The following is a 21064-nucleotide window of genomic DNA, read 5'->3' as shown; positions in this document are numbered from 1 at the left end:
TGGAAGATTAAAGTTAACTGTATTCTAGGTAAGTTTGCTGGGATGGAGAAAATATGACAACAGCAGGTGTAGAGAGAGGATCAGAAGCCTAGTGTTGAAGATGTTATATCCGAAATGCCTATTAGTTATCCAAGTGGAGAAGTGAAGTAGGCAGCTGTATAGATGATTTTGGACGTTTAATAATAAGAGGAAAGACACTTAAAGCCATAAGGCTGGATCTCTATGGGGATGAGTAGATTTAAAAAGTGTCCAAGACTGAATTCTGGCACTCTAACACGTAGAGGTCGGAAGATGACGAGTTAAGCAGCCTGAGACCTAGAAGAGCAGACCGTGAGACAGAAGGAAAACCAAGTGTGGCATTGTGGGAGCCAAGTGAAGACAGAATATAAAAGAAGGGGCTGACAGGATTAAATTAGGTTGACTGGTTAAAGAAGATGAGGACTGAGACTTGACCACTGGCTTCAGCAATCACAAATCACTCACATCCTTGACAAGAGCAGTTTTGGTAGAGTGGGTGGGGCAAAAACCTGATTAGAATAGGTTCAAGAAGGAACGGGAAGAGAGAGAATGGAAATAGAAAGTACAGAAAGTTAAGAATATGTCCAGAGTCCAGCTAGGTGGCTAGTCCAAGACAAGTCCACAAGTACCTTTGCCCAGAGTAGTTAGTAGTGGAAGAGTCTCCCAGCAGGAGGAAGGAGATGGAAGGGGACCTCCCCAATCAGAAGGATGTCTAGGTCTCTGCCTTAGGGTAACAAGCAGATGGTGGATGGTACTATTCAAGAGACGAACCGCTGGAAGAGAGCCACATCCTGGGCAAAGAGCATGAATTCAGTCGCAATATAAAGACCAACAACTGTCATGCTTTTAAAGTACTTACATGGAAATGGGTCAAAGAAGAAGTCTGAGCTGGAGATCTAAATTTGGGCATTATGGTATGCTGACAGCTATTTAAACTTTAGGCTTAGAAGAGAATGTTTAGGAGAAAATACAGAGTGAAGAAATAGGGGCTAGGGCTGGGCCTAGAAGAACTCCAACACTTAGTGGCCCGGTAGAAGAGGACAAATCTACAAAAGAGAAGAAACAACCAGAGATATGAAAACAAAACAACCAAAAAAGAGATTTACTGCCAGAAAAAAAAACGTATACCTGAAAGAGGTGAATGGAGGCAAGAAAAAAAAAGACTTCTGTTGGAAAACCTTCGTCTACTCATTAATAACTGAATCTTTTTTTTAAAGACTTTATTTATTTTTTGCGAGAGAGGGTGCATGAGCTGGGGGAGAGCAGGCTTCCAGCTGAGCAAGGAGCCCAATGCAGGGCTCGATCCCAGGACCCTGAGATCATAACTTGAGCCCAAGGCAGACATTGAACCAACTGAGCCACCCAGGTGCCCCAATAACTGAATTTCAAAGGCAAGTTCACTTTCAGGGAATGGAAGGAATAAAAGAGGATTTGAGACTTGGGGGAAAAAAAAATGACACCTAATTTAAAAACAGCATTATGGAAGGCCTATATACTTCTATACCACAACTATGGGAGATAAGGGCCACTATGGTATTCAATATTATCAAACAAAACAAAAAACCTTTCAGGAACAGAAAAAAAAAATGTATCTTCTCGATAAACTTACTAGACATTGCCAACTAGCACTGTATCATTGAGTTTGCTTCTCTATCTTGACTTCAAATCAAGACATCTTCAAGTAACCCTTTGAAAGCAGTTGCTCTGAAATAAGCCAAAAACCAAAACTGTTTTATATTCCTTTTTCTTTCTTTCCCTTCCTTCCTTTCTCTCTCTCTCTCTTTCTTTCTATATATGTACCTAGAAGCATGTATTTTTTAAAAGTTTGTCGGTTCTGGTTGGGCCTCTATGGGAAGTGTCCTCAAAAATCATCACAGTAAGGGAGTTTTAACATATTAATATGTTTTAGATACAACTGAGAGAAGTAAGAAAAGATCTCCTCAACAGATAGCATTTATTTATTTTTATTTCTTAATTTTTTTTAAAGATTTTATTTATTTATTTAACAGAGAGAGACACAGCGAGAGAGGGAACACAAGCAGGGGGAGTGGGAGAGGGAGAAGCAGGCTTCCCGCAGAGCAGGGAGTCCTATGTGGGGCTCGACCCCAGGACCCTGGGATCATGACCTGAGTCAAAGGCAGACGCTTAACGACTGAGCCACCCAGGAGCCCCAACAGATAGCATTTAATTAGAATTTTTAATGAAGCCTGCTACTGAAATTAAGGCACAAACTATAGTTTTCTCTCTTACCTTATTTAAAATTATTTTTATTTTTAATTTTTTTTTGGAGAGAGAGAGAGAGCATGAGCTTACACGTGTGAGCAGGGTGGGGGAGGTTGGGGCAGAGGGAGTGGGAGAGAGAGAATCTTAAGCAGGCTCCATCCCCAGTGCGGAGCCGAATTTGGGGCTCGATCTCAGGACCCTGAGATCATGACCTGAGCCAAAACCAAGAGTCAGAGAGACATTTAACCGACTGAGCCAGAGAGGTGCCCCTCTCTTTTACTTAAAGGTAAAATCAGATTAATTTGAGAAGTGGAACATTTAAGCTATTAGTGAATTTTCAAAGAATTAGCACATCCTTTGCTTGGAATAACTGCAGACCCTTTCTCAGATGAACAGGTATAATAAACTCAGGACTTCTGATTATTTTTATTTTGTCTACCCGATGAAATCCATAACCCCATATTCTATCTCTCACTTCATCCCTGGTCCGCGTCTTAGGGTGATCATGTCTGTTTACACAGTATTTGGCATCAAAAATGCTAAAAACTTTTAAAGCTACATCAAAATGTCCCTGCATCAAAACAGCTGTGCCTCCATCATTAAAGTGGCTAACAGAAAGGAGGCATATCAAAATGTCCTGCTATTCCTAGACCACTAGGAAGCTCAGCATAAAGGATTGAGATGGACTAGTCTTTTTCAGCCTAAAATTATTAAGAAATAATTTTCTATTCATTTCCTCCCATCTTGACTTTTGATTTTCTAATGAGTCAATGATTTAGTATTATTGCATTACATTTTAGCAGTGTTTCCTCAAGTCCTTTTTTATTATACATTATATACATAAAATCATAAACTAAGTCAAAACCAACATCTTCAAACAAAAAAGGGCAACAGTGTCAACAAACTGCTTACCTTAATTTTAGCAGTATATTCTCCTCTACCTCCAAACAAACCAAGGCCACCAAGTAAAATATCAGTGTCAGCACTAAAACGTATAGCTTCTACTGAATGAGCAGAGTAACCCCAGCCCCCTCCATGACCTAAAAGATACAAATAATAATTTATGTTGTAAAATATATATATATATATTTCACTTATACGACAATATTTCCTAGACATAAATATACATACTTTCAAACCTGTTTACTACACTATAATCTTCTTTGGAATAAACCTTCATTACTGCTTGAGTCTCCTCCTCTGTACTTGCAACACCCATTTTTAAATCCTGCATAGCTGCTAAGGTATCAAGGCAACCTAAAAACAAACAAACAAAAATTCAACTCCTTGAAATTAAAATTTCCCATTATATTGATGGTATGAGATGCTGTAGGGGATAAATTAAAATAATAAACTCTGAGTGTGCCAATAAATGTATTCCAAGCTTTAAACAATGTTTCACGAAAGAACACCTACAACCAATACGAATTCCCCTCTGTTTGGGTAATTATCATATTTAAATACATTCTATATGCCAATGTTTTGCAAAAACCTTTATCTTTGAAAAGTTGGAATCCCTCAATCTTTGAGCCTTTATGGGGTTCTTCCTTTTATGAAACCCTGAGTTACTTCTAGATTCTTAAAGTTCTATATGAGGAAGACATAGCAGCCTGAGAGAACCTTAATCAATGCGAGTTTTGGATGTTTACAATGATTACCAGATAAAATTTGAGAAAAAAGAAGCAAGGAATTATATGTATGATCTAGTAATTATACTTAGGAACATGATTTCACAACTGCAAATTTTAATAAGAATGAATGAGTTTTTTTAAGAATCCTTTTTAAAAGCAATAAAATAAGTAATTACGTGGACTGGTGTAAAATTTCTACAAACAGAATATATATATATTCTGAAAAAATGCTGTATTATAAATTAAATAGAAGTGATGTGCTGTGGAAAACTGTGTTATATAAGAGACAGAAGTAATATGTATAAAATTCATAATTACATAAATATATTTTACATAACTTGTTATTTTAAAATAATGTATGTAAATTATAATTACACATTTAAATATTACAACTGCATCTCTAAAGTTTATATATTTACGCTGAACAAAAACATTATTAAGAAAAATCTGCCTGCTAGAATTATATTCAGGAATGCTTTATATTTGGGCATATATGAATTGTGTTGGTTAAAGTCTGATATATTGGTGTTTGTGGGATGGACAAACCTCTTAAAAGTTAGAGGGTTTAACTTATATTGCACCTAGCATGTTGTTGTTTAACACACAAGAGAAAATGAAACACAAACCTAAATATTCTCTAAAAAAAGTTCTCAGCACATATTAATGAAAATTAGCTGATCATCAAAAGAGCAAGCCTACCTAGAATGTGCAAAGCTGCATGAGATCGGGTGGTGAGAGCCCTTGATCCTGCTGGTAAGGCAAGTTCAGGACTGAGAATACTACATCTGGATTGCATGTCTGCTGAAGAAGGAAGTCTGGCATCAGCAACCACTGCATTGTAACACCACAGTTCTCTAGTATTTGGTCGAAACCTTCAAGAAAGATAATCACAGCACTTCAACATACAGTTTCTAAATTTCTAAAGTACAATTGATACAAAGAAAATATAAGTCAGCTTAAAGAGGACAAAATGTAGTTCATTATATTCTCGGAGTTAAATATATAAATAAAATTATTTGTCACTAGAAGTGAAGTAATTTGAATGAAACAGTTCTACAGATCACGAAACGTTACGAGTAACAGAGCCACAGAAAACATGATGCATCCATATATGAAGTTTCTGTACAACAAAAACTCCATAAATAAGTTTAAAGACAAAGGGCAAGTTGAAAGAAAATAGGTGACACATACATGAGACAAAACAACAGTATCCACAATATTTAAGAGCTCCTGCAAACCAGTAAGAGACAATCAATCCAGTATCAAAAATGGGCAAAAGTCCTGGAATGCGGTTTTCAGAAAGGAAGCACAAGTAAAGGGTACGTAGATATTCAAACACTCATAAACAGTAACCCATAAGGGACCCACAATACCCTTCAACCATTACCTCATTTCTCTTATCTCTTCCATAAATAATTCTCAAAAAGCTACCTCTACTTCTTTACTTTTTTTTTTTTTTTGCAATGAATTCTTCTTGGAAAAGTTGTTTTTATCAACTACAGAGTACATACAAAAGAATAGTAACAAAATATTTTCAAAATGAGGTATGAAGAATAATGGTATAATGTGCACTAGTAAAAAGAATATTACCATTATCTTTTAAGTACCCTGGCTCTCCTTCCCTACCCACTCACCTTCCCTACCTATTTTCTTCCCCTTTCCTTCAAAAGTAGCAATTACCTGGAATTTTAAAAGTTTATCATTCTCTTGCTTTTATGATTTTTCATGTTTATATCAAAATTGTATGTTACTTAAATTTCACATTTTGAATTGTATATGAACAGGATACACCATGTATTCTTCTGTGGTTAGCTTTCTTCAAACAACAAAATATTCTTAACAATGTATTTTTACAGTGGTGTATGACTGTAAGTTCATTTATTCTTGTTGTAAAATAAAAACAGCTCATGTGACTACATTACAACTATTTGTCCATTCTATTACTGATAGCAAAAAAATCAAAACCACTCTATTTTCCATTACAAAAAAAGTACTGCTATGGATAATTTTATACACAGCTCCTAAAGCCTAAGTATGAGATTAGACAGGAAGGAAGAAAAAAATCCTCATTTTTTCATTAACTGGTATGTCTACACAGAAAACAATGATTATTTTGAAAATCTTATTTGTGTCAGATACAGCTAACATTCAGATTCATTTATTAAGGATGGTCTTCTCAATCAATGGTGCTTGATGATCCAAATTTACTAAATATAAGAGCCACTTAAATCCAAATCTTTGGTATATATCCAAAAGAACTGAAAGGAGAATCTTTCTTTTTTTTTTTAAAGATTTTATTTATTTATTTTGACAGAGAGAGACAGCGAGAGAGGGAACACAAGCAGGGAGAGTGGGAGAGGGAGAAGCAGGCTTCCCACTGAGCAGGGAACCTGATGTGGGGCTCGATCCCAGGACCGTGGGATCATGACCTGAGCTGAAGGCAGACACTTAATGACTGAGCCACCCAGGCGCCCCTGAAAGGAGAATCTTGAAGTGATATTTGCACACTCACAATCATAGCAGCATTATCCACAATAGCCAAGAGGTGGAAGCAACTTAAGCATCCATGGATGGATGAGTGGATAAATAAAGTACGGTAGAAACATGGAATGTTATTCAGCCTTAAAAAGCAAAGAATTCTGTCACAGGCTGCAATGTGAATGAATCTTGAGGACATGATGCTAAATGAAATAAGCTAGTCACAAAAAAGACAAGTACTGTATGATTGCACTTATATATCAAAAGTAGTCAAATTCATAGACAGTAGAATGGTGGCTGCTATGAGCTGGAGGGAGGGAGAAATGGGGAGTTGTTCTTTGGTACAGAGTTTCAGTTTTGCAAGATGAAAATACTTCTGGAGGTCTACTATACAACAATGTGAGTATACTTAACACTGCTGAATTGTACACTTAGAAATGGTTACATTTTATGTTTTTTAGCACAATTAAAATTAAAAAGTTATTTAAAATTTTTTTATTTTAAACAAAAATAATACTTGGCACAGAATAAATTCTATTAAAGTATGTGCTATAGTCAGTAGCATTAATATAACTGTACTATTGCTTTTTAATTTAATCTAATTGGGTTTTTTTTGTGTGTTATTATTTATTTCTCTCTGGTTGCTTTTAAGATTTTTCTCTTGGGCTTTAGTGTTCTGTAATTTCACTATAATTCTCCTGATTGCAAATAATGGAAACACATAATTTCTAATATTTGTGAATTTAAATCTTTTTATTTTTGGTTCTGGAAAATTCTTAGGCATTATCTCCTCAAGTATTGTTTCTCCTCTATTTTCTTTAATCTCTAAAATTTCCTCCATCCAAGAAGGTGGATGTCTATTAGATCTTTTCATTATATTCTTCAAATCTCTTTCATATTTTTTATATTCTTGTCTCTGTGGCATTTTGTGTAATTTCCTCTCAACTCTTCAAATCTGGTCTACTCATGCATTTGTGTAAATAACTATTCTTCATTTATAAAAGTTTTGCTTGGTTGTTTTTCAAATATGGCTCATCATTTTGAGTCTCATATTATGAGTTTCTTTTGCTTCCTCAATTTCACCTTTTATTTTTTAAACATTTCATACATACATAATTTATATTGTTTCTGCTAATTCTGAGATGAAACCGATCTTGTTGCTTGTCTGTAGCTGAATTTCACTAACAGTGATATAATTTATATGTTAAGCAATCTTAGACTTTGTGCTCATATTTGATGGAATCTTAACTCACTAAAAACCTATGGGCCTAAACGGAGGAGGGGTTTTCTCTAAAGACGATGTACACCTGCCTTCTGCCGGAGACACAGGGGTATTACCTATTTAATCCCAGTTTAGCATCATTCCAAGGCCAGAAGCTTAACAGAGTTTCAGGATCAGCTTCCATCTCCCTCACCTTGCAGCTGGCCCAACACTCGTTTTCCAAATTGCAGCACTGCTTATCAGCATTTGCCCTCAGCAAAATCCCGAGTTTAGAGTGCTGATTGCTTACTTCTCAAGGGTCACCTCATCAGGTATGATTTTTACTTTTATGCTGGCTTTCTTTCTTTGAGATGGGGGGTGGAAGACAGGGGCAGTATATTAGCGACATCTTGGCTGAGTGCCAAGCCAATGTATAAACTTTTTTTTTTTTTTAAAGCATAGGGCCCCTGTCAAAGTATTTAGTTTACCAAATTGCCAGAAGCGGAAATCCCCATTCACTCTTCAAACCACACCAATCTAGTTTGTACATCTAACACTTCCATTAAATCATTCTCAAAGTTGCAAATAACTTCTAAGTAGCTAAACCTAATGGAATTTTTTGTCATCTACTTAGTTAAGCCCTCAGCAGTATCCAACATCATTGAACACTCCCCTTTTAACTTCTATGTCAGCACACCCTCTTGCTTTTTCCCATAGTTCATAAGCTGCTCCTTCTATTCTCCTGACTAGTTCCTCCCATCTCACCTAACTTCTAAATTTTGTAGTTCTCCTCAACCTACATTCCCTGTCTGGGTGATCTCGTTCAATACCGCAGCTTTAGATACACCTATAAACTAAAAATTATCAAATATATATCCCAGCCCAGACCAGTCCTTTGAACTACACTCCCATGAGTACAAACTGTGTGTGTGTATACACACGTGTGTTTGTGTGTTCACTCTGGCAATATAGGTAATACCGAAACATTAAAAAGTAATCTAAAATGTTCATCAATAGGGAAATAGTTAAGTATATTTTAGTTTAACCAGACTACAGAATTCTATACAGTTTTAATTAACAAAGCAGTTCTTACTATACTGACTTGGGAAGATCTACTTTTTGCTTTGTCATTTAGCAAAAAAACCCCTTCCTATTAAAATGAATATATTCTTATATGTACTAAAAAAACACATGCACTTTAAAAAAGTGTCAAAACAATATAAACCAAACTTAATACCTGTGACCCATAAATAAGGTTAACAGGATTTTTATGGGTGAAGAAAAACATCTGAAGAAGGACCACAAAATTCAAGTTTTGCTTTGCTGTTAAAAAAGTAACAACACATATTTATGTATAAATTTTGAAGTGGGAAATAAAATTGCTATTCTTAACATTTATCTGCTTTTTACAGATGCTAAGTTTCTAATTACTCAGGAAAAGTTAGGTGTTAAGAATACAAAAGGAAGCCGACTCCACCCAGAAGGAAAGTCAAAGTGAGCTACTACTGAATCTGCAGCATCTATGAGGGCTGTAAAATATTAGTACCTACTAAAAATACAAAGGACATAAAACAGCCAGAAGTCAGGATAATGGCATAAAACTCTGATCCTGATTACAAGAAAACACCTTCCAGCTGTTTAGTGAAACATTTGAGGAGACTGCTGCCCTTCATCTTTTAATCTCTGTTTTGGAACAAGGGAGTAAGTACTCAAGGACCTGGCAAGGCATTTGAGATCATCTCTCCTACTGCTATCACCGTATGTGAAAAAGGCAAGGCTCAACTAACTGCACACTACACCTCCGAGTTCTGGAGTTCTGTTAAGACTCCAGGGAAATAGCTCTAGTTATACTGTCAGAATCCAGTTCTGCTAGTAACTGATTTAAAGAGTGCATTTCTAATTTAGTGACTGTATCCATAAAGTCTCCACTGTTGATTTTTATTTTGTTAATGTAAATTTCTTTCATTTGAAGATAAAACATATAACGATTATAGGAAATAAAACATCAACTTAAACCTAAGTCCAAACCAGAGCTTGCTCTTTGGTAACTAAGTCTCTTGTATACAGACTTGTAATCAGTAAATAACTAATGACTAGTCTATCTTTGTGCCTTCCTATCTCCTCCATGCTCTCCCACTGTGACCACTCCAATTTTGGTTCTTAGTACCTCATGTCTTCATAAGAATTACTGTAAGACTACTCACCTCTAGTCTCTCGTTACCTAATCTATCCTACGTAATGCTGCTAGGGAAATTGAAATTGACTGAAAACTCAATCAATTCTGGCTTCCAGGCCTTCTCACAAAATGCCCAACTAAGACAGTAGGCTGGTCAGCAACCTGGAAGCACTGTAATTCCTTCACTCTGAATGTAGCCTTAGGACTGATAGAAAACATGGCTTCTTAAGACCTGGCTGGCTGACAGAAATGAAAGTAGTCATGGGCAGAGGAAGAAGACAAAAAAGTCTTTTCCCTTTCCTCATTGGTGCCCGTTAAACCTTTCAATTTATCTAATTCCTGTCCACTGAGGTTGGCCAAATAAACAATACAAGAGGTGAAAAGAAAAAAAAAGAAAAAGGTAAGTCCTGTGATGAGTCAATCTGGTGATGCAGGGGACACCTCCTACTAGTATTCAAAGCTAGAAATGCTGAGGACAACAATTTTCTTTACTCATTATGTATACAAAGCACCATAATAAATTTTAAGCAAATACAATATAATCTGAGGCTCTAGTGTACCTGTATCCATTCTCTACATTTTTATAGTTTCTAGAGTTTGGCAATCTTACACATTTCTACATTTCTCTACCAATATACGTATATTCATAAAGGGCATTTATCTTAATTATTCTATATTGTCTTTGGCACAATTTCTTCTACACATTTGGTAATAATTCAATATATGGAAACAAGAAAACAGAATGAGTTCTATACAATTCAGACAGGATTGCTGACAGATCAAAAATAATTAACAACTTGGGGTGCCTGGGTGGCTCAGTTGGTTAAGCCGCTGCCTTCAGCCCAGGTCAAGATTCGAGTCCTGGGATCGAGCCCCGCACTGGGCTCCTTGCTCTGTGGGGAGCCTGCTTCTCCCTCTCTCTCTGCCTGCGGCTCCCCCTGCTTGTCATCTCTCTCTCTCACTGTCTCTCTCTCTCTCTCTCTCTGTGTCAAATAAATAAATAAAATCTTAAAAAGAAGAAAAAGAACCACAATATACCCTCTTTGAGGGTATTTTGTTAAAAAAAAATAATAAAAAAAATAATTAACAACTCATGAAAGTAAAACTGCTTAATATAATGAGAGCAGCAAACAGTTCTTTTTTTTTTTTTTAAGATTTTATTTATTTATTTGACAGGGAGAGACAGCGAGAGAGGGAACACAAGCAGGGGGAGTGGGAGAAGGAGAAGCAGGCTCCCGGGGCTCAATCCCAGGACCCTGGGATCATGACCTGAGCCAAAGGTAGGCGCTTAACGACTGAGCCACCCAGGTGCCCCCAGCAGCACCTACCGTGTACCTCTGCTCTAAATTCTTCACTCTTCATAACAATTTATGAGGTAGGTACTATTATTACCCCAAATTTATAAATGAGAGAAATAAAGCACACAGAGTCAAAGTAACCATTCCAAGGTGACACAGAAAGCATACTGTGGATCTGGGATAATCCGAGGCAGCCTGGCTCAGAACACATGCTTTTAACCATTGCACTACACTGCAAAGGTCCTGGGAAGCACAGTTAAAAAAGAGAGTTCTCATGTATAAAAGGTCTGCCTTATACATGAATTTTGTATCACCACAAGAGTATAATTTGATCAGAACTTATTTACTACTCCATTTTATAAACAGAGCTTACCTCCAAATGACATCATACACAGGATCAAGACACACACCAAATCCTTGCAGGTCCTCTTGTTCAGAGTCATTAAAAGTTTTACAACTCCCATCCACTTTATTTATCAGAAGGCATTTAAATGGAGGAGGTTCTGATATAGAAGCAGGTACCAAGCCTTGGGGAAAGATATTTATCCATCTTAAAAATGCATTATCTTTTTATAATGCCTCAGCTTAGAAGATAAGGATTATTTATAAGGGAAGTATTATTATTACATCCATTTTACAGATGAAGAAACTGAGACTTCGATAGATTAATTAAAAACTTTTAAGTAATAGAATTAGTCCCAAAACCTCAGGCTGTCTAAATCCACAACACAAGCTCTTAATTTCCATACTCTATCACTCCAGCATATAATTATTTATGATACCACAGACACAAGTATAGATTGATACCTATAGATAGAACTTCAAAGTTTGACTTACCTTTCACAAAAATTAATTTCTACCACTTATTTAACAAGAACCAATACAGAAAAATTCCTCCTTCCAATGCAGGTTTTATCCTACTACAATTTGGCTCATGTTTCCACCACTCTCTAGCTTATAAATACTCACATAAACACAGACATTTAGAAGCTTCTTTTAAATTTCTTCAAATAGAAAGAAAACAAAAAGCTCTAAGATTATCTATCTCATGATAGGTAAAGATGAACCATTTACTGTCAATCACAACAAAGATTTTGGGAAGAACATTTGTTTGTTTGGGGGTATTACCTATTATGTGTTTACTGGCAAAAATTTCTGATGTTGCCAGCACGTGAGAATTAATAAGTGCTTCATCAATGCGTAAGAAGGTCTGGTCCCCACTTGCACCTATCCAGGTAGCCTTTCTTCCATACTTTGATCCAATGTTAGGCATGGGAGCTGGTTTTGCATTCCAATATGGCACATCCAAAATCGGTCTACCCAGTTGTCCTTTCTAAAAGATTAAATAAACCATAGTAACAACATTACTAGATAAACAATCAATAATTTTTTATAAAGTTAAGAAGACAGGAGACAAAAACAGCTCTATGAGAAATTATTCTTTATCAACTGTTAGTACTTTTTTTTTTATTAACAAATTCATGTGACATTTAGACCAAAATTTGTAAAGGAATAAAATAATTTCTATTATTCTTAGGAACGCTCTTCCTAATAAACCACCAAGTATATTATTAAAAATAACAATAAAGCTGAAAAATTTTTCCATCCAAGAAATCGCCCTGAAATACTGTCTTCACCTACATTTAAAAGTATGATAAATACACAATGTTAAAAAATTAGTATTACAAATTGTTCATTTAAAAAAATCACTTTGATATTTTAAGTTGATAGTACTTAAGATGATAGAAAGTCACTACTAAAATCACACAGTCTGAAAATATCTGGGTAAAGGCCAAAATAATGCATACTACAACTGTGAATACAATTAGAAAATTACATTTTTTACACATGATCATGTGTTACTAAGTTATTTATGTTTCAAGATAAACAGCATAACCAATGGTAAGGTATGGTATCTTAAGCAAATAATTGTTAACTCACTTAAAAACTATGGCTGTCTATAGGTAGTAGGTTAGGTAAGAGTTTAATTTAAAAAACAACAGCAAGTCTCTCATTACTAAGCTAGTAGTAGCTATAAAAAAAGGCTGATGGTAGATGGGCAAACATACATCCACCCCTGGTTCAGGAGCTTGCCCTCCCACCAAAGCACTCCCCTTCCAAAAGCCCTCTGGAGGGTGGAAAATGCTGTCTCATGGCATCCAGGGTCATCTGCAAGTCCTAGGAATGAGAAATCATTAGCAAAAAACCTGAAGAACACTGGAGCACTGCAAATAGCCTGGTTAATTCTCACCCAACTATTGGGTCTCTAAGGCATTCTATCACTCCTTCAATACCACAGCAAGAAAATACAGCCACAAAGTGACTGCAAAAGCACAGAGCTTTAAGCACTGGGCTGAACCAGGGAGGAAAAATGTGGCAACCACACAGAGAAGAAACCCAAAATTTCGATGTTAATATGTTAATTCTCAGCTTCTTTCAATGTCTATCTTTATTTTTTGACCAAAAAAAAAAAAAAGGCATAAAAAATGTGAACAGTGAGCAAAGTATGTCATATTCAAGGATATATTATGCTTTTAGAAGAAAAATAAGTCTATTTGTCACTGTCTACTGAAATAAATATCTGTTCCCTATCAACCAACTAATGTACAGAAAAGCAGTACAAAAATACAACAGATGACTGGACAGCACCATGGGATTCAGAATGTAGTTATACATAAGCCATAGTTAAATTCACAGAAGTTCACAACTAGGACTTCTGCGGGTAGAGGACAAAAATGGTTGTCTGATTTCAAATATTACCATTCACATTCTTCCCCAAAACAACATAAAACCAACACATAGGGCAAAGAAAACCACACATGACTCAAGCCTTCAGCAGTTTAGGAAACAGCAGATCCGATGACCTTTAAGTCACCTGTAAGCAGAGGAAGAAACCAAACTCCGACAGTCTTCACCCTGGACCTGCCACTGCAAGCTAGAGGGAGGGAAGAGCGCAAAAGGGTGGCTTAGGAAGGAGAACAGTGGAGTACGGAGGACTTAGAAAAAGCACTGGTAAAATCGTCTCCCAAGGAGAAAATCTAACCCTTAATGTCAAAATATGAAATGAAGGTTCATAGCACCAGCTACAGGAAAAAGGCTTCAAAGTGTGCAGGACCATTGCTCACCCATGAGACTGACACAAATTAAAAGGTATGACAGCATGTTCTGTTGACAAGGCTGTGGAGAAACAGGCATTTTCAACCACTGCTGGTGAGAATGCAAAAATAAAGGGAATTGTTAATATCCCACAAAACTGCATAGGCACTAACCTTCAACCCAGACATCTTACTTCTAGAAATTTACCTCAAAGGTACACCTCTAACAGTATTTACTGCTTTCATTGCAAAATATTGTAAAGTACTTGCAAAATATTGGAAACTATGTCCACGCATAAGAAACTAAATAACCTATAGTATATATGCACAAGGGTACTATGCAGATATAAAAAAAAGAGTAAGGAAGATCTCTACGAACTCTCACAGAATGATTTCTAGGAGATACAGTAAAGTGATAAGGGCAAAATGCAGAAGAGCATATATAAAATGCTACCTTTTGAAAAATAAAGGGAAATAATTGTATGTGTGTACATCTATACAACACACACAGGAAGGATAAACTGGAAAACAACGAAGTTCATTACTTACAAGCATGGAGTAAAGGGGATATGGGAGGAGATGACACCTGACTGAGTACACTATTTTTGTGTAACTTTAACTTTTGGAAACATATTAATGTTCTACATATTCAAAGAAATAAAATTATATCTCAGGGCACGAAAGGAGGGATCCTAGAACTAAAAGCAAACTGAAACAGTGCACTGGACCAGAAGCCCCTTTCCTTAGAAGTCTGAGAGCTCAAAGAGGACACGACATGCCAGGCGTCAGCATTTTAACCAGTGCCTTCCCCGGAATGGCTAGGAAGTCTGTCACCACAGGGAGAAGAGGAACACCACTGTGTAACAGTCCTCTGAATCTGCCCTCCCTGTGGCAACCCTAGGGAGGCTCATTCATTGTTCCAGGCCGAAGTAATCTCCGTGCCAAAAGGGCATCTCTCTCCCTCAACCCCTGACATTAGATCTTACTCACTTTACAGAGACGACCCCCTGACCCAGGACAGGGTGAGACAAACAGACCTGTAAAAGGGCTTGTTTTCAGGGACAAGGGGGAGAAGGGTGATCACTGGCTGTAGCTGTTCTTCACGAAGAATCTGTTATTTGTACCTATTCTTATGACTATTAACTAAAGTTTTTTTTAATTAAAAAAAGGCAAACTGAAACAGATGAATCTAATTCTATTCCAAAGGAGTAACATAATTCCACTGAAATGGGGTGGGGGAGAGCACCCAAGTAACTTATGAACACAGTATCTGACTATATGCCGTCAGCTGTGGGGAAGAACACAGGTGAGAGTGACAGACAAATCCTGAACTCCTTTTAGTGAGTTTGTTTTCATAGTGGTGTGGGAAAAGCAAATATAAAACTATTTTACCCATATTTCAGGACTGAGTGAATGAGAAATAAATGTACTCATATTGTTGGAAGCCAGAATTCTTATTGTGGAAGAAAGGAAACAAACATGGAATGGGTCAAGGTAAGAAAGACCCCTGTGGGGACAGACTGGAAGTAGAGGTACTGGTGTGGGCTTACGATTTCTAAAATACGTACAGGTATGCATACATCTGTGTACTGCGGATACAGAGACACCCCACTGCAATGAACACGCTTAGTGCTCCATCAGTGTCTAAAACTATTCCCCACTAAAAAGAACCCGTGTTCTTGGAGAAACGGCTGATTCTAGGACTGACACAGAGAAGCCTGGAACAACTTGTTATGCCAGGAAGTAAGGAAGTACCCCCAAAATGAAGGGGCATGTCATAAGAACACAGGAGCCAGCTCAAAGGGACTCTGATCCATGAAATCTGAGACAATCTACACACCCAAATAATTATGGACAGTAATGAGGAAAATAAAAATACATGGGTCTGTACCAAACAAACCAAATGAAAAAGAAGGGCTCCTGCTTACAATAAAATGCAAGGGGCCAACTGTTAAATGTGAGGGGGTGCTGGAGTTAGAAAATCATCATTTTGCAGTCGTTAATAGTAAAGACTGGTTTAGGCAAGAATGGGAACCTAAATCTAGGGGGAAACTGTATCAGAAGCAGGTACCTTAAAACTGTCTTATTAAAAGAGTCAACCCATAAACTGCTTATTAGTTTCAAGAGAAAAAATACTAATTATGCAGTAGAAAAATCAGACATTTTCCAGGTGGGCATTTTGTGCCTTCAGATGTGATGCCTGAGGAGAACACAACATCACTTACATAGTATTTTGGCCTCAAATATACAACCTAAATCTAAACATGAGGAAATATCAGAGAAACAAAAATGAGGACCATTTTATTTAAAAAAACCCAAAGTACCATACTCTTCAAAAATGTCAATGTCATCATAATAGACAAAGAAAAGGTGTGGAAATGGTACAGATTAAAGGAGACTAAAGAGACATGACAATCAGATGCAATACCTGATCTTAGATTGGAGGAGACAAAAAATGCCAAAAAATAATTATTGGATCAATCAAAAAAATATAAACTGAAGTATTCAGGAATAAAGGATCATGATATATGCAAAGTTATTCTTAAAGGATTCAGGAAAAAATATGCTTTACACACACACACACACACACACACACACACACACAGTGCTTAAGAGAGAAGAAGAGCACGCATGTGCAAGTGATAAAGCAAATCAAAATGTTACCAACAGGTGAAGCTGGTTCAAGAGTATATAGGTGGGGGGTGGGAGGGATGGGGTGGCTGGGTGATAGACTTTGGGGAGGGTATGTGCTATGGCGAGCACTGTGAATTGTGCAAGACTGTTGAATCACAGACCTGTACCTCTGAAACAAATAATACATTATATGTTAAAAAAAAAAGAAGATAGCAGGAAGGGAAGAATGAAGGAGGGGAAATCGGAGGGGGAGATGAACCATGAGAGACGATGGACTCTGAAAAACAAACTGAGGGTTCTAGAAGTGGGGGGTGGGAGGATGGGTTAGCCTGGTGATGGGTATTAAGGAGGGCACGTTCTGCATGGAGCACTGGGTGTTATACGCAAACAATGAATCATGGAACACTGCATCAAAAACTAATGATGTAATGTATGGCGATTAACATAAACACAATAAAAAAATAAAATGAATTAAAAAAAGTATATAGGTGTTCTATGTACTATTCTTACTTTTTGCAATCTTTCTGTGGTTTAAAAGCATTTCCAAATAAAAGATTTTTTCTTAAAGTTCACATTTACATTTTTTAAAAAATCAATAGTTGCAAATTACATCCCAGAGACTTAGGTTATGGAGTTCTGAGTAGTTACCCACATCAGAGATGGTATAGGCTTATTAGCACAGTCTTATGGGGCTTTTCCTTGATCTCTACCATGCCCAAACTATACAAAATTCTCAGAGCATTTTCAGTCTTTTCAAGCTTTGGCAGAAAGAGAACAAAACAGGCAAGCAGACAGAGACAAGGAGAGAGGGAGAGGAAAAAGGAAACTATAATTTTAAACAAATCTATAAGAAAACCAGGCTTTTAAGAAGTTCTAAATTAGAAACAGTTCTATATGTTAAAAATGAATCGTTGCAAGCTACTTGGGAAATATGTTTTTAAATGACAGAATAACTCTACTGAATGCTTAAAGGATTTTGACCTGGAATAGGCATGTCAAATTTTAACACTGCTGTTAAATTTAATATATCCTAATACTACACTAGAGAAGATAATTATTTCACAGTAATGTCATTCAGGTCTTGTGCGTGCTGGATGATAGGAAATATGCATATGCAATAATTATAACACAAGAATTTCACTGAAACCAGGAAAAATAGCTGACACAGACAAATTGTAAGGCAATGGTACAGTGCAATACTATTAATGCTTAAAAAATTCCTTACAGAAAAACTTCCAAATGTGAAGACCTGTCCATCCATTAAAAGTACTGCCGTGTGGTTGCTGCCTGCAGTTACTTGTGTGCTAGGGCCTGGCAAAGCTTGAACAAGAGTGGGACATCCCCTAGGTTAAAAAAAAAAAAAAAAATTAAGTCAATTTCTTACAAGACTCAACCGAAATAAAAAGCAATAAATAAACATTGCAATAAGGAGTAGAAGAGATAAAAGGCACTACTAGTATATTTAGTAAATATTATTGAGATACTATATGCCTGCCTTCATCCTAGGTGCCCGATATACAAAGATGAAAAAGACATTATCACTAACTTTAAAGAGATTATTAAAGATTTCCTGAATTTACTACCCTACTTGCGGACACATAATTTTTATTTTTTCTGAAAGACTGGTGCTACCTTTGTTTTAAAAGGAAAAAAATTTACCTTTTATAGCAATGGCATGTTAGAGATCTCTATAAATATTTATTAGATGAAATAAAAATCATACGCTGCTTTAACAGGAATTCAATCCAGGAGCTATACAAAACAATCAATTCTATATAATTTTTTCTAGCTTTTTAACTGAGCTATAATTCTAGATTTTAACACAGTGGTTAATGAAATCAGAATACAGTATGGCGAGCGGCACTAGAGCAGTGACTGGATGCTCAAACTCTAGAGCTAGACTGCCTGGGTGTAAACCCTGGCTCCCCACACAACAGCAGTGACCAAGACTGTGAGCAAGGTACTCATCCTTCTTGTATTTTAGTTTTCTCTTCTATAACATAGAGGATAACATTAAACAGTACCTACCCCGTAGGGTTCCTATGAACAATAGAGAAGTTCATATATGTCAAGTGCTTGGATCAACGTCTAGCACACATTTAACACTGAGTAAATGGTAACTATTACAATAAAGGACATCCTTACATTCATTGTATCCATCCTTGTATGACTTTATTAAGCATTTATTAACCACTTTTAATAATCATTATCTGTAATTAGAATAATCACTGTAGAAATAGTAGACACATAATAGGAGAGCTCTGTTTTAGAGACAATTCAGATACTTTAAATTTTTTAAAATTTAATTTTTTTTATTTAGAGAGAAAGAGAGACAGCACGAGCAGGCAGGAGGGGTAAAGGGAGAAGGAGACAGAATCCTAAGCAGGCTCCATGCTCAGTGCGGAGCCTGACGCAGGGCTTGATCTCATGACCCTGAGATCATGACCTGAGGTGAAATCAAGAGTCAGATCGACTGAGCCATCCAGGCGCCCCATAATTTAAATTTTTAAAAAATTACATAAGATATATTTTCTAATGGTTATTCAGGCTGCAATGAATAGTACCTGGAAACCTAGTTATGAAAATCTTGCAATAATCTGGGGAGTTATGATGAAGACCTGAACAAAAAATAGTATGAATTCAAAGAAATGAATGAATTTGATAGCTGTAAGGAACAGAACTGACTAGACTTGGCAGGTGACCAATATGGGGCAGGAAGGTATTTTGCTTAAGCAACAAGGTAGATGGTGGTAACATTCACTTAAGCCATGAAAATGAATGAGATCTAGGAAGACAATCAGAGCAAAGAAGAGATCTTAATTTTTATTATGTTTCTTCTAACACGTCAGGTATGGACAGAGGAAGAGCTCACAGCAATCCCAGACATAACAAAGAGGAAGAATGACCTCTGGGAAAAATGTGGTATGAAGATAGTTAGCAGAAGAGAAGGTTTCAAGAAGGGGGAAATACTGTACATGCTAAATACTCTAGATACACATACAAATGACCCCTCGATTTAATAAGAAAAAGGTCTCTTTGGTGGAAAACAGGCACAAAACTAGCAGATGAAGAGTTAACAGTGGGGTCAGAGACTATGCAAAACCCCTTCAAGAATCTCCACACAAAAAAGAAAAATAAAGGAGAACCAACAGCTAAAGGGAAAATGAAGCTCAAGGAGGCTTTGTTCCTTTTAAGATGATAGAGATTTATATAAGTTTAAAAGCATGAGTGGAGATAAAAAGGCTAAAGATACAGTTTAGAGAGGAGAAGAGAAACAGGGCGAGATCCCTAAGGAAAAGGTAGGTAGGCTTCATAACATGGATGAGAACAGGTCCCTCTTTCAAAGTAACATGAAAAAGGAGCAAAAGAAGTAGTATGGATGCAGATAGGTTTGTAGAGTTGGTGGGTTGAAGAATTTCCCACCTAATGGTTTTTATTTTTGCTGTGATGGAATAGAAGGAGGAAATGGGTAAAGCAGAGGATCTGAAGATTACAGAAAAGGGATGGTGGTGAATGGAACAAATAAATACGTAGACCAGGAGTTTTTAACTAAGATTCAAAGGCTTCTAGGAAGTCTATGAGTGAGCTTCAGATCTGTGAACCTTCTAAATTTGTAAGCCAACCTTTACGTGTATATTCTTATATCTACTGTTCTGAAGACAGACCCCATCTTTCATCAAATTCTCAAGAAGTGTTAAACCAAATAGTTCAAAACCACAAAGCAGAACAATGATTGCCCATTATAGAAGCCCTGGTTGAATCTGGAAGTCAGGTAACAATCTGCACACATACAGTGATTTACTTTTTTCCAGAAGCCTAAGTTAGACATGGAAAACACAGATAGATTGATCCATGCTGGAAGTGCCATGCCCTAGCACTGAGATCAAGAGGGAAAGAAAACTGAGGTTACTGGTGAGAGTATAGGTCAAGAGAATAAATAACAATCTCTAACTTGGGAAGAAAATAAAGTAAAAAAAGGTAGAAGAGAGTAAAAATGTAAAGGGCAATGGGGAATGAAGTACTGATAAAGTCAAAGGCCAAGTAAAGTAAAGCTAAGTAACAGAAAAAGAAATTATCATCAGATTATGAGGTGTTTAAACTTAAGAATTCAGAGCTGGAGCTGTGCTGGATCCAAGATGGATCCAAGATAACTATCATGAATGTGGAAGTAAAATTTACTAGATAGAAGGTGTCAAGATAAGTATATTGTATGGGACCACTGACAAGGAGAAAAAAGTCACTCATGAGTGTGACAAGACTCTGAGTCAGAAAACACTGTGAAACAGATACGAAATTTTAGATGAATGAAA

At 36.6% G+C, this 21064-nt stretch overlaps 1 protein-coding gene across 11 annotated transcripts in view; it reads right to left on the bottom strand.

Annotated features, from left to right (window-relative positions):
• Nucleotides 1–21064, bottom strand: part of MYCBP2 (MYC binding protein 2) — a 262416-nt gene that overhangs the window by 142699 nt on the left and 98653 nt on the right. For all 11 annotated transcript variants that reach the window (XM_025874720.2, XM_025874721.2, XM_025874722.2 and 8 more), the window contains 6 exons: nt 17980–18097; nt 12154–12358; nt 11399–11552; nt 4572–4744; nt 3373–3498; nt 3154–3281 (listed from right to left, as the gene is read on the bottom strand). In XM_025874720.2, the coding sequence (XP_025730505.1) occupies nt 3154–3281; nt 3373–3498; nt 4572–4744; nt 11399–11552; nt 12154–12358; nt 17980–18097 (904 nt within the window). The remainder of the gene's footprint in view (nt 1–3153; nt 3282–3372; nt 3499–4571; nt 4745–11398; nt 11553–12153; nt 12359–17979; nt 18098–21064) is intronic.

The sequence above is a fragment of the Callorhinus ursinus genome, unplaced genomic scaffold, assembly GCF_003265705.2.
Source record: "Callorhinus ursinus isolate GAN/ISIS: 27379988/994484 unplaced genomic scaffold, GSC_fseal_2.0 scaffold7, whole genome shotgun sequence".
Lineage (NCBI taxonomy): Eukaryota > Metazoa > Chordata > Mammalia > Carnivora > Otariidae > Callorhinus > Callorhinus ursinus.
Note: the sequence above shows the minus strand (reverse complement) of the source record. Positions and strands in the feature narration are given on the sequence as shown.